The sequence below is a fragment of the Pipra filicauda genome, unplaced genomic scaffold (genome assembly GCF_003945595.2).
Source record: "Pipra filicauda isolate LSUMZ 115617 unplaced genomic scaffold, ASM394559v2 scaffold251_size2273266_pilon, whole genome shotgun sequence".
Taxonomy (NCBI): domain Eukaryota; kingdom Metazoa; phylum Chordata; class Aves; order Passeriformes; family Pipridae; genus Pipra; species Pipra filicauda.
This window is the reverse complement of record NW_024104367.1, coordinates 1752397-1766073: the sequence shown is the minus strand read 5'-3', so window position 1 is coordinate 1766073 and position 13677 is coordinate 1752397. Positions and strand designations below refer to the sequence as shown.

Genomic DNA, 13677 nt, shown 5'->3' with positions numbered 1-13677 from the left:
CACAAACCTCCCGTCTCCCTGGTTGCAAACACAAAATATTACAAATAGTGCAAATTGGGTCTCCTGAGGTCAAGGCAATGTTCAAAGAGGTCAGAAAAATTGCCATGCAGGCTAGATCCAGAGAGACAGTCACCCCCGCTTGGGCAAAAGTCAACTGAAGAACTGGGAAGAGAAGAGGAATCTTACAGAAAGTCATATAACACCAAAACAGTTGCCTACCCAGTGTAGCAGCCTAGAAATAGAGTCTTTCCAGTCAAACTGTGAGAAGGGAGGGAAGGGGAGAGAAGAAACACCTAATACAGACAAGTCTGAGGAAGCCAACCCAAAGGGAAGGTCTCCATTCCAGCAGTTGGAGAAGGGAGGTTTATCTGTGCTCAAACACGTGTGTTCTTGAGGGAAAAAGAAATGCTAAATTCAAAAGCAAATCATAGAAAAGGGATTATCTTGCACATTCCCTACGGAAACACACCATAACTATACATCCAGAAGAAACGGCTGACATTGCATTGGGGACAGGACAGAGAGAGGAACAGGGACAAATTTTGTTCCTGTAAAACCTACAATGTTTTCATTGTCCATTACAGGGACAGAACACTGGAAAAGGTCTTCCTGTTGGAAAGCAGTCCTGCTGAGGGCACCTCGGAGCAGCCAGGGGGTTTGCCTCCACTTCCCCCTGAGGGAAAGAGTCTGATGATGCCTGAGGCCTGAAAATCTCTTCATTCCTAGATATATTCACAGACAGCTCAAAGTTCATTTTTTCTTCCTACGTTCAGCTTCCTTAACCTTTACAAGAGAGCCCTTCTCCATCCCCCCTTCATACAATGCATTAATAATCCCCTTAAACCTTACTGTGCTTATCAAACCAATGTCTGGTTTTCATGGGACACATGATCCTGTCAGTGAAGGAATTCCTCAAGTGCTTTAATTACAAAGCAAATGACTTCCAAACCTGAAATTTCTCTTTATTATTTCTTCTATTTCTCTTTATTTTTTGTTATTCTCTTTGTTATTTTGCCAGCCTATATTTTTGCAGATTCCTCCTATAACATCTCCAATTTTTGCAAAGTGCTTTGAAGTAAAAATGAACATTAGAGCTGGATCACACTACAGATCTGACCAGTGCTAGATATATCATCCTTCCCTACCCCAACACACATTTCCTTTCCATTTTTTTTGTTGAAAGTAACTAATTATTCACTCAAAATTATGTACTATATTTAAAGATTGATTTGGTTATTGGTTGAAAAAGGCAAGCCTTAAAAAAATTCAATGTATATTTTAAAAATGCCAAATAAAAGAAAATCTAAAAACAATTACTCTGACAACAGAAGGTAATTTTCATGTTTTAGTTAAAACAAGATTTGACATTTATTAATTTGACTTGAAGGTATCTCAGAAATATCCAGCTGGTCATAGATTTAACATGAAGATTCAGGGCAACTGCTGTGAAACTTTATTTTCTCTCGATGACAGCATGCAAAGCCTTAATCATAGCAGCTTTGTCCTTAAAACATAAACTGTAACAGCAATGTATGGAAAAAATCATTAATCTCCCATACAGACAACATGCCCTGTCATAAACAGACACACAAATTAAACACTGACTTGGCAGCTGTGAGAAATAACAATCACAATTTACTTATACATGGACTATAAATTTATTAAGGGAACTTTTGGTTCAAAAAAGGGTAGAATTTTGAATTCTCGTTCCCTTTGAAAAAGGACTTATTTCAAAATGTTTTCAGTCTGACTGTGCATTGCTAACTAATACGGCAGAAATTGCAGTATAAGACATCACAGACTTCACAACTCAATTAATCAGCACATTTACATCAAATAATTAAGCAGCAGAAATGGTACTCATTAATAGTATGCACACAAAGGACTTTTAACAAATTCTTTGCTTTTCATGGATGAAAGAAACACCGTACTATGTGATGAGATGTACAAAAATTAAAATAAGAATTTGTTTCTTTAATTATTCTTCTCTCATTAGAATGTAACAAAAATAATTAAAACCAGGTTAAGACAATACACACAAAAGTTCACTTAGCAAAACTCAGAAAAGTGCCTACGATTCTGCTGACTATGAAGAAAAAAAGCAACAAAACTTACTGTAGAGGACATGTGTAAGCAAACTCATTCATTTAACCCTCTAACCCTGCTAAAAAGCAGGAACTGCTGACCCAGAAGGAAATTTGGCAGCTCTGAACTTGAGTGTTGACTTTACTCCTGCAGTATTTCTCTAGCTTATTTTAATTAGGCAACTGCCAATTAAAAAAATTAAAAAGCCAAAATTCCACCACCTTTTTTCACATCAGCATTCCCATAGGACACCCAGCACTTCTCAGAACTTGTACATTTTGCACAAAAGCCTGTGCCATTTGAACTACCCATAAAACTATTTCCTCATTTACCATGACCTGTTCCAGCGATACACCTGTCCGGAAACTTCAGGGCTGATTACTGTTTTCAAGGAATAAATTGCTCCAAAAGTTTTAGATTCCATTCCCAGCATCTAGTGGAGAAGATATCCCCTCTGTGGGGAAGATGCTTCATATCCTTCCCAGCTCCTCCAAGACCGACACCATTTGACCCAGGTCCTGTTTGCTCTCCATTTCCTAACTCCTCCCTCCAGTTCTATTCCTGGGCAGCCCCAAGCTTTAATCCCTCTGGTCCTCATGCTAAGGCCAAAACAGTCTGAAATTTCTAATGTCTAAATCCACAGCCAACTGTGGGGTCCCTCACACATGGAAGACTTCAACAACTCAGTTGTGTTGTAGCACAAGGAGAGTGGAATGGATTGATCTCCTCCGCCCATCCCCACGATCCATCTCCCATGACCACTGATCCCAATTCCCAAGTGCCACACACACCGTGCGCAAAACAGAGATGTAAAGGCAAGGCAGGGTGTGTTGTACAAAATGAGATATCCTGGGGCACATAATGAGATAACATCTATTACCACAAATTATGAAGCGATTTACGCATAAATGAGGGTTGTCATGAAATTTAATTTTAATGGTTTGATAATCAAGTAAGAAACACAATAATTACTGTACCGATGGTTTTCAATAACTTCAAATCACTGCTAGTGGCAACACTTTTTTGTTCCCATGCAAAATACAATTCCCCTCCAAGCACTGTCTGCTATATTTTTCCATGTCAGAACAACCTGTTGGTTACCAAATCACTGGGATAAACAAGCTCAGATTCACCTCTGATTACATTCAAAACATTTCTGTCTCGTCGTAAAACTCCTTTAGCAGTGCAGCTGAATATTCCAAGACAGTTTTGCAGACAGGAGGCTCAGTTAGTCTAGAAAAACCTCTGAAGGCTGAACTTTCCAAGAGCACACGAGGGAATTTGCTTCCCTCATCATCACACGTAGCATGTTCAACTGGACAGATTAGGAAAACATGTTGACACCCCAGTGTGGTGTAACAAACATATTTTAAGTTAACTGAAGACCTTGCCAATACCTCAGCATCACTCACTGCCCCCAGAACTTCCACAGAGCAACTTGTCTGACAGATTTTTGTCAGGATACCAGTTCTCCAGTGTATTTCCCCGTGGATATTAAAGAAACTCCTGAGGATGTAAAGCAGCAAAAAAATAATTCAATTTTGAATCTAGCTTTGTAATGAACCTTAAATTTATTTTCAGGAGTTCAACAAATAACCTTTCAAAACTCTTTCTCCTCTCTTTTCTGCAATATACAACCTCGCAGGTGAAGGAGGACAAATTCCTGTCTTCTCCTTCTCTCCTTTACTGAGTCGTGGTTCTCTCCCCTCCTGACCACAAACCTGTGAGAACAAAAAACCTCAAAGTAGAGCATGTTACTAATTGTCCCACAATGGGATACAAAGGAACATTTCATTTCATGTGGAAACCAGGGAGGGGAATATGAAGATCTCTAATTAACATCTTGGGATACAGAGAAAAAAAAATGAAAGGCTGATCCTTTTGTTTGTGTGTCTGCAGAACACGCAACAACGAAAGACAGAAAAATGAGTGAACAAAATAATCACTGAGCCCACTATAAAATGACAGGGAGTAAAATGTGTTTCTCTATCCTAAAATAGAGGGAAAAGAGCATCTCTTCTCGGAAACACTGCTTATATACATATGTCTCCAAGAACAGTTACAATGCACACAGTAAATAATCCCAATTACTGGCTTAAAAAATACAGCAAACTGTAAGCTTAAGCTTTTCTGAAAGCTAAAATGATAATTTTCACTAGTCAGTAGAACACTCTTACTGCAGAAAAAGCCATCTATTTTCCAAATGGTCTTTTAATGCCCTAAAGGATGTTACTTTTCCTTACTAGTATAATACCATTTTTTCCTGCTGTAGGTAGCTGTTACTGCCCTGTCTCTAAGTTGGTTGAAGCAAACTCCTCTTCAGACCTTAAAATCAAAAGATTATGTAGTATTCTACATATTTTATCCATTTTACTTAAACATAAATAAGCCAGAGAACAGGAGGAGGTTGGAATGCACCAAGTAATATGGATACTACAAAGATGGATCCCAGGGACTGCCCTGTATGGACTTTCTAAGCATCCAAAGTGGGAAGCAAAGAGGGGAGAGGGAGCAGGATGCACCACTATCCTTCTTTGGAGGTCTGTGGGCAGAAAACACATTCAGTCTCACAACAGGAATGAAGAAAACAATTTCCTGCTCCCTACACTTTGTCAGAAGGGGAGATTTCACAATGATGGAGATGAATGGGGGGAGAGTAAATTACAAAAAGAAGTGAAAGTGGACCAAAGCTGGCAAAAAAAGTTATAATTTAAATAGATATGGAATGAGGAAAACACTGAAAATGAGGACGGAATCAAAAAGGTATAGGGCAGGGAAGTGGGGGAAAAGCCTCTCTTTAAATATTAATCAGATATTAACAGAAATCAATGTCCAGAGAAAAAAATTTATAAAAGGAGAATGTAAGAGTAGGATGAAAAACACTGTATATTTGGATTTAAAACCTTGGTTCAAATGCAAATTCCTGACAATGATTTTCCTATGTTAAAAACCAAAGATCTAGAACCATTGCTTAAAAAGTGGTGAACATGGCAAAGGTTTCTCTTTTTTTTCTTTTTTTTTTTTTTTGTAAGAGTAACAAAAGGCTTTTTTTAAGAGGAGGAAGCTAATTTTAAGGCCCAGTGTATGTTACACCTGCTTTTCTGTGGTAGATCCACCAGAATAAAAATTAAAACTCTGAGCAATATGTGAGCTATAGACATACTGTTACAATTAGAAGCAATCATTGTTCAAGAAATAGATAATAAATGAATTTAGAACAGAGAACTCAGTGCAATTTCTAACAGGAAAAAAATACTTTGCAACAAGAATAAAACCTCATCCTTAAAAGGTTTAAATACTTGCAACAAATACCTGATCTGCCTTAATAAATGACTGTTTCAAAAGACTTACTGAAAGAGTTTGTATCTTTTACTACATAACAATTTAAGGATATTTAAGCTCAAATTATTAAGTCCATAGAAAAATAAAAGTAATTCAATCAAGGGGATGCAAAGGAATTTTATAACCTTATTTTTAACTTTATTTCTATTTGTTACATGTTCTTCCAAAAAGTGGGAATGAAAAATTTCAAGGGGTTTACCAACTACAAAAATAATGGGAAAAAGCAAGAGGCATAAAAACAAAATTACAAAACAATACAGACAAGAACCAGAACATTTTGATGACTAGACTGCTTTTTAAAAAAGAAAAAAGCCAATTCTTTCCAAATAAAAGTAACAAGCACTGTATGTTACTGATATTTCTGTCCATTCCTTGGCAAAGCAAAATTGAGAAAATTCAACCTGGGTTTGAGTCGATGTATTTCCTCTTTGTTGAGCTTTGGGAGTCACCAAGGCAAAAATCATTCCCAATTTACTGCTATTGTTACCTATTCTATATTTCTTTTTGACAACTGCATTCCTTGTAATTGATGTGGTTTTACTTTGAATTCAATATTCACACTGAGATCTGAAGACATGAAAGTATCTCCCTTTAATGAAGTTTATCAATTCCATGACTTCAGAGTGCAGCACAACTCTCCCAAAGAAGACAACGGTGCAGGGAGCCCGGGACCAAAAACAAATATTCCCTTTTTCACATTTTCATCTTTTTTAAGATGAAAATGGTGTCTAGATGTGATGATCATCTGAAGAAGATAAACCAAGCAATGTAGGGTAGAGCCAGCAGTAGGAATTCTGGGCAGATATATTATGGAAAATAATGGTCGTAGTTAGCTACAAAATGAGCTGCACATCACTGCAGTGGGGTTCTAAGAATCAATACTCACAACAGCCTACTTAATCTGAAATATATTTTCCCATAGAGATTGGGATTGCTTTTTCTTCAATTCTATTTTTCCTTCCTGCAGTTTTTCTTTGTAGGAAAGGTGATGAAAGGGCTAGGAAACCACAGAAAGCAAATTTAAAACTGAGAAAGGATAACGAACTAGTGAGATCAGGTTTTAACACCAGAACTACAGTGAGAGCACAGGAAAATGATATTAAAACATTGTACAAAAGCAAGTTCAATGAGCTGTACACCTCAGTGCCAACTAGCTCATATTTTGTTATTTTCAGTACTACCAGATTCAGAGCCAAAATAAATTCACCTGAAATATTGCTAAAACTTAGGGATCCACCTTAAAGAAAGCAAAACTCGTACTCTTTGACATGTGTGAAATTAAAAAGAAAAACAGGCCCCAGATGTCATCAATGGTGTATAAACAAATAACAGGGTTAAACCCAGGGCCCTTTTAGTGCTGAGAACACTCACCGCTGACACTCCCCAGCGTGCAGGATTAAATCTTCATTATTCTTAGCACTGATGGTCAACTCATGCTCTGTGGAATTGAAGACATCAAGGAGTAGATGGCACTGCCTGGTGCTGTTCAGATCGGGGAAAAAAGAACAGCACAAATTCAATAACACAGCACTGAGTTATTGTATGTCTATCAGAATTCATATCTATAAAAAATATAAATATAGATTAAAAAAACCCCACACATTTCCATACAGGTTTTATATCCTACTCTGATTTAAAGAGTATCTTATGGTTTTAATTTAAAAAAAAATCTTTTTTAATAACTGAATTTTTTTTTTTTTACTAAAACTAAACAGAAGGGTATATCCTAAAGAGAAGTTCCATGACAATTATGACCTGTAAAATATCAAGCCCCACAGCATTCGATCACCTGTATATATATGTTTTCTCACGCTGGAGCTTTCAGATTCAATTCTGAGGAAAAAGCCACAGAATGTTTCAGCTCTTTGAGTATTCACATAAAAAAAAGTCTTATTATTTCAAATTACCTTGGCATGATCTCTTCAAGAAACAAATTTATGAGCAAAAATTTAAACTGCAAGGTGCAATTCCATTTAACCACCAGAACAACCACTCTGACAGAGAGAAGCCAACTCTCTCCCTTCTGTAAGACAGACAAACACAGGCACCTCTCACAGAAAACCTTTTATTTGTCAGCTACTATCCTTCAAATCCAGATTTCCCCAGAAGCATTTGGTATAAATATACCAACTTCATTTCTGGTAACCTTAGAAAATAATACTAACAAAGGTACAGAGTGGAAACTTTACTGCAAAGGTTTATTCTAATAAACATTTTAACTCCAAGTAATATCGTTTATAATAATTAATGTTCTTATTAACTAAATTAATATTAATTATCATTAATAATGTGCTCGTTTATTTGATTATTAATAAAATTAAATTACATTTTAATATTCTTTAATTACTATTTTATTCTAAACAAATTATTCTAATTTATACCTTTTTCCTCCTTGTGAAACTAAGCAGAAAGAGCAGCATCGAGTGATTCTAATACAATATACATGGAAAACGATCAGAAAATTATCAGAACCAGATACCAAAATGCCAAATACAATCATACAGTTTCAATTGTGCCTTACCAGTCTACTCTGAAATTCAAAGCTTCCTAAAAAGCTACTTAACAACACAGAAGTATCCCCAAAAGGGAAGAAAGAGGAGTATGTTGGTGAGGTGAGAGTTGTCAGAGCCATCCTTCAAACAATTTGATGTTCAAGCTCCAGTTGTCTGTCTGGGGCAACCAAGAGAATTTATCCTATCGCATAATAATTTACAGCTGGACTGAAATGTCCATTCCAAAGGCAATAAAACTCAGGAGGTCCAAGAGTTTAAGGACTGTTCTTCCACTTTGGAAAGAGGTTCTCGGGTTCATAATATGACTCTCTTTGAATACCAAGAGATGCCCTTTTCAGAGCTCATACAGGAGGGAATGTGTTGCCAACCCTTGAGACAGGAACACTCCCAGGACAAGCACAGGAGGTTGAGGTTCAGGTCACAAAAATGATAATAACCACATGACAAGCAAGCATTGCTGGGGGACAGTTCCATGTCTTTCAGCAAAAATAAAAAGCAAAAGCGGGGATGGAGGTTTTTTTAATACATATTTTAAGAGTTTTCACACTCTTTGTGTAAAGCCCCAGTGACTATTGAACATAGAGAAGAATGCGGGAAGGTGGCTGAGCGCCTGAAGCAAACATGTCAGAACTCAAGAATTTAGAACAAATAAGGAGTCATGGTTCTTGTTAGAAACTCCCTTCCTTCCCAACTCACAAGAAAGAAATAACTGGAAAGGCAGGACTCAAGTCAGCAGCAACCCTGTGGGTAGAAAGGAATGAAAAAGAAAGGGGGAAGAAAGCTTTTATCAGTTTCTATCTCATCACTGGGAGGGTGGGACGAGACCTGTAAAGTCACAGACAACCTCTGCCACCCCAGTAGATACAATGTGATGATCTGAAAGAGACCTCTAGTGTAGATAATGTTTACAAAAATAAATATGGAGAGAATTTGTTATTTATGCCACAGCAAACCCAAACAACTGTCTGAAAAAACATTCAAGCCTCCTGCAATCTCTCTTGGCAGCAGAACCAAAGTTTTGCCAATAAAACAATTCATGCCACAAAGGACCTACACAAGCTGCTCTTCGGGACTAAACACCAACACTAATATTAAAAATTCCCAAATATGAACCCTTGAAAATTATTCATCATTATGACATTTATTTCCTCCTCTTCAAACACTACACAAAATAGACGTGTAGGAGAAATAATTCTTTCCTTGTCAATTTTAAGTTAATTCTCCAGGGAAATCTTTCAGTAAAAAAAGTAAAAGTTGAAGTTACAGAATTATTACAGTACTTTGAAAACTTGGAAGAATAAGATATTAGTATAAAAAGACTGAAGGTAACATTAAGGTAAAAAAGGGAGCATTAGGTCTTCAGAGTTAATACAGTACAGTATCAAAGAGACTACTGGAGCAATGAAAGCCAAACACAATTAAAGATTACAAAAATATTTGAATTAAAACAGCAAGCTTCAAATACTGGAAACTGCATCCAAGTAAGGACACCAAGAAAGCATAAGCTCTGGAAAATTAGAGGTAACATCAAATTAAAGTTAAAAGGAAAAAAAAAGTAACACTCAAGTTGCTGAAGAGCAATTTGCTGAAGATCTGAAAACTTGCTTTTTTCTTTTTAACATGTTACAATCAGTAGGACTGTGTAGAACTGATGCTCAGATAGGAAAGTTCCAGGGAAACAGAGAATTAACAAGAAAGCCAAATAATTCATATCAGTTTTCCCTACATGGGAACTTACAGAAGGCCATTTGTTCCTTTGTGAGACAGGAATTAGAGAACCCATCTCAGTGTCAGTAAATGAGATTTGAGAGGCAAATCACATTCATGCGAGTGTGATAAAGGAACTCCAAGGAGGTTTTGCTGAACTACCATATTTAAGTCCAGTCATCAATGTGTTGCTCAAACTAGGCTCTTTATCAGAGAATTTCCAACGTCCTATTGTTTCAAGGATTTTAAGGTAATTGAGTAAATCTTAAACCATTAGTTCAACACTACATAAAGTTTTTATGCAAAGTGTGTAAGTTAAAAAAAAAAAAAAAAAAAAAAAAAAAAAAAAAAAAAAACACTCAAAATAATAAATGGATCTAAAGTTGATTCAATTATATACCATAATGGCCTACTGACCTTTTGGGCTGAGAAATGCCAGGCATAAACCACAGATTTCTGGAGCTGGGAAAGCCTAGTCTGCATATACACAATTTCTCCTCCCTTTTCCAAACTATCCACCACCATATAATAGTTCAAACTGAATATTTAGTTGGTTGGGGAGGGTAGATTTTGAGTCCTCTCAGTCTAGTTAAGTAGATGTTGGTAACCACTCATCCCAGGGCAGGCAGAGAACTCCACCTTCAACAGTTCACACAATGTGAAGGGTCACCAGTGGATTCCCAGTTTCTTGTAGAGGTTTGGGGTCATTTTAGTTCCTTTTTAAAGTTTAGGTTTAACACATCTAAAATAAGTCAGCTTGTGTTTGGGTGGGTTGGTTTTGTGGTTTACCATGGTATCATACACATGTGAACACACACATATTATGTCATCATCTAGTTTTATGCCATAAACTTATGGGCTCAGAAGCATTTCAGAGAAAAATATGAATTAGTACAGAGTTTCCTGTTTCTGCAAAGCCCGAATAATCCACTCTTCATGGACGAATCTGGAAGATGCAGGACAAAAATACAGTACACCATGGCACCACAAAAATCTCATCTCTCATATATCCACCTTCCCATCACCTCATCATACACCCCCCAAACTTTTTCACCCACCCAGTTAAAGTGATCATATAAATTATATTTTATATCTCCCTATGAAATGAAATATACAACTTCAGAAAATAAAGCAGACACCACAAACACAACATCTGTCCTTTCTGAACAGAATGATATACAAATTATTGCATTATGGTAAAAGTCCAAATTAAATGAAGATGAATTAAGGCATCAGTTGGACCATATATAGACAATAATATAAAGAACAAAAGTTCTTGAAAGGGTTTTACTCTTCTTTTCATCTACCATGTCAACTGCTAATGAAAAGGAAATAAGGTTGGATCAAACAAACAGAGCCTAAAAGGAAGAATACTAAAAATCACAGCATCCAAACATTTTCCATTTCTATGATCTTCCTTATAAGTTCATGATGTTTGTTTTTGAGAAATCTTCCATAAATTTCATGTTCAAGATTTTCTTTTACAAGTGACACAAAACTTTATACAGTAGAAGGTTGTACATGAAAAAACTACAATTACAGGAACATTTTCAGTTGATTGATTTATCATTTGAACATCTCAGAATAACGTCCAAATTTAAGCCAATACTGATATCAAACAAAAAAATTCAAGAAATCTTACTGTTTTTATTGAAAATTGAGTTAACACTGTCTTAAATATCTATTGTATAAATTAATTTCTGTCTACTGCAGAATTTGGGGTATAACGCAAACAAAAATCAGGGACACACTAAATTGTGCCGTGTTTTTAAAATCTTACAATGCCACTTATGGTTCCAAAAATAGTCACAAAACTGGGGCCATGGGAACTTCAGGCAAGTGACAGTTACCCTGTGATCTAGAAATTTCTTTCAGGGGTATTGAGATCACTCGAAGTGAGAGCAGAGGATATTCTTCAGTAACATTTCTCACAGCACTAAACCCCAGTGCAGCTGCCGTGCTGCAAGGAGGGCTCACCCCAGTGAACAATCTCACTGCAGCTCTGTCTCCAGCTGAGTTTTGAACAGACTTTAAACAAGAAGACCTCGAGGGGGTTGGCAAGTTTTCTGCATCCTGACTCCTCTCATTTCCCCATCAACTTTATTTTTTGCTTCTCTTCTGTTTTCTTTGAACAGCCGTCCCTTCTAAAAACGGGACATCAGGAAGGGAAGAGCAACTTTGGCACTGATGGCAGGCAATGCTGTGCCTGTGACAACCCTATTCTCCAAAATCCACTGACAAACACAAAGAGCAACACAGCAGAACAATGATCTGGAGCATCTTTGTTGGTGCTCTTGCATCTTCAATAGGGTCTCTCTAATTTAATTTTCATTAAACTATCTAAAAATGAAGTTTTCAAGACTAACTTTAGATGATTAAGTCAAATTATCCATCTTACTGGCAAAAGGTCTTTTCACATATTCCAAGAAGTGTCCTCATCTGACTTCTCCCAGTTGCAAACCTTTTCAATTATGCTAAACATTCCCAGCACATCTATAAATATTTGCAGATTTATGTTCTCACATCTTCATGTGCCAAACCATACATATTTAACATTTTGATCTCAAAAATCAATTCTCTCAATCTCTAAGCTACTTTTTGCTGCCCTTCCATGAACCCACTGCAATGTTACACCATCAGCAGAGGTTAAGGTTACCAGGATGATTTAACTATTGGGTGTAACCTCCCACATATAAGGAGTTACCACTCAGTAGAATCTATACTGAACTCAATAATGTGTGTATAAATAAAGAATATATTTTAGAATGACATCCAGTCCTGAGAACATTGAAGTATATTTATTAAATCCATTGCTTGACAGATTTTTCTAACGATTTATCAGTATAATTGCACAAAATGAGAGATTTATTTGTTTTATTGAGCTGAATTTGCCTGGTTCCCATTCTGACTGGCTTTTATTATTATTATTTTTCATTAACAAAACAGTGAATTTAATACTAATTATGTTATCCATATAGCAATATCTGATTACTTTAAACAGGTCATATCTTAGTATTCCTCCACACTAAACAGATTGCTCTTAAAGCACTCAAACAAAAGAGGTTTTTCTCCACCCTGCAAAGCTCTGTGACATTTGAACACCGAAATATTGAGAAATACTGTAGTAAATGTGAACATTTAATTTAAAAATCTGGCTCTAAGAAGGGTTTCAGAAAATGCTACAGAACTTTTAGCACGTAATGAAAAGGTCTGTTAGAGCCCAGGCAAAGAAACATCCTGTTTACTCTTTCCCTTGTATAATTTGTAAATATATAACGAACAGGATTTCTGACCCAACATGACCTGCTGAAGAGGATGTGTTGCAACTTGTTGTAGTGAAAAGATGGGAAACCTTGGACACTGGAATGGAGAATCTGAAAATTATGTCTGATTTCATTAAGTCCCAAAGTTCTACCCATCAAACTGAAGATCTCTTGAGAACCCTCACCATAGCCAAGACTGTTCTTTCTCCAAACCGCCAGTGAAACCCCGGTGGAAAATCTGGCTCCTAACTTTAAATCCAAACCAATGCAAAGCCTCAGACCACTGTGGATTCTGTTATGAACTGATGCCTTCCCAACAAAACCAAAACATTTCATTTAATGATATACACTAATGGTACAAAGGAAAATTAACTTGAACCTACAGTTAGATGAACTGACTCTTTGAATTTAACAGTTTCAGACCTGCTATAATTCCTTTTTTTTTTTTTTTACTGAGATACAAGAACAGAGGCTAAGTCTCAGCCCCTGCCAGAAGAGATCTGCAGCTGGTGCCTCCTCATCAGTTGTATGAGGGTTTGAAGACAGGAAGGAAAGTCGATTCCCTCAAAAAAAAAATTAAAAATTTCCTTGTTCATCATCTTGAACTTGTAGATTTTACAGGTAAGAATATTCTTCCATATCTGGCTTCCCAACTTTGCTCAAAGTGAAGGCAACATTCCTGTTGCATTGAGGATTGATTCATCTACAAATTCAGACTATCCCATCGTCATTGTAATAAGCAAGACCAAAATTTTCTGACCTTTGTA

General features: G+C 36.5%; 1 protein-coding gene across 4 annotated transcripts in view; it reads right to left on the bottom strand.

Moving 5' to 3' along the window:
* The window catches only part of TRAPPC9 (trafficking protein particle complex 9), a 459395-nt gene that overhangs the window by 293946 nt on the left and 151772 nt on the right, over window positions 1-13677 (bottom strand). For 3 of the 4 annotated variants that reach the window (XM_039382029.1, XM_039382027.1, XM_039382028.1), the window contains exon 19: window positions 6799-6909. In XM_039382029.1, coding sequence (XP_039237963.1) covers window positions 6799-6909 — 111 coding nt within the window. Of the gene's footprint in view, window positions 1-3040; window positions 3807-6798; window positions 6910-13677 lie in introns of those variants that run through there. The other variant, XM_039382031.1, reaches the window with a different exon arrangement.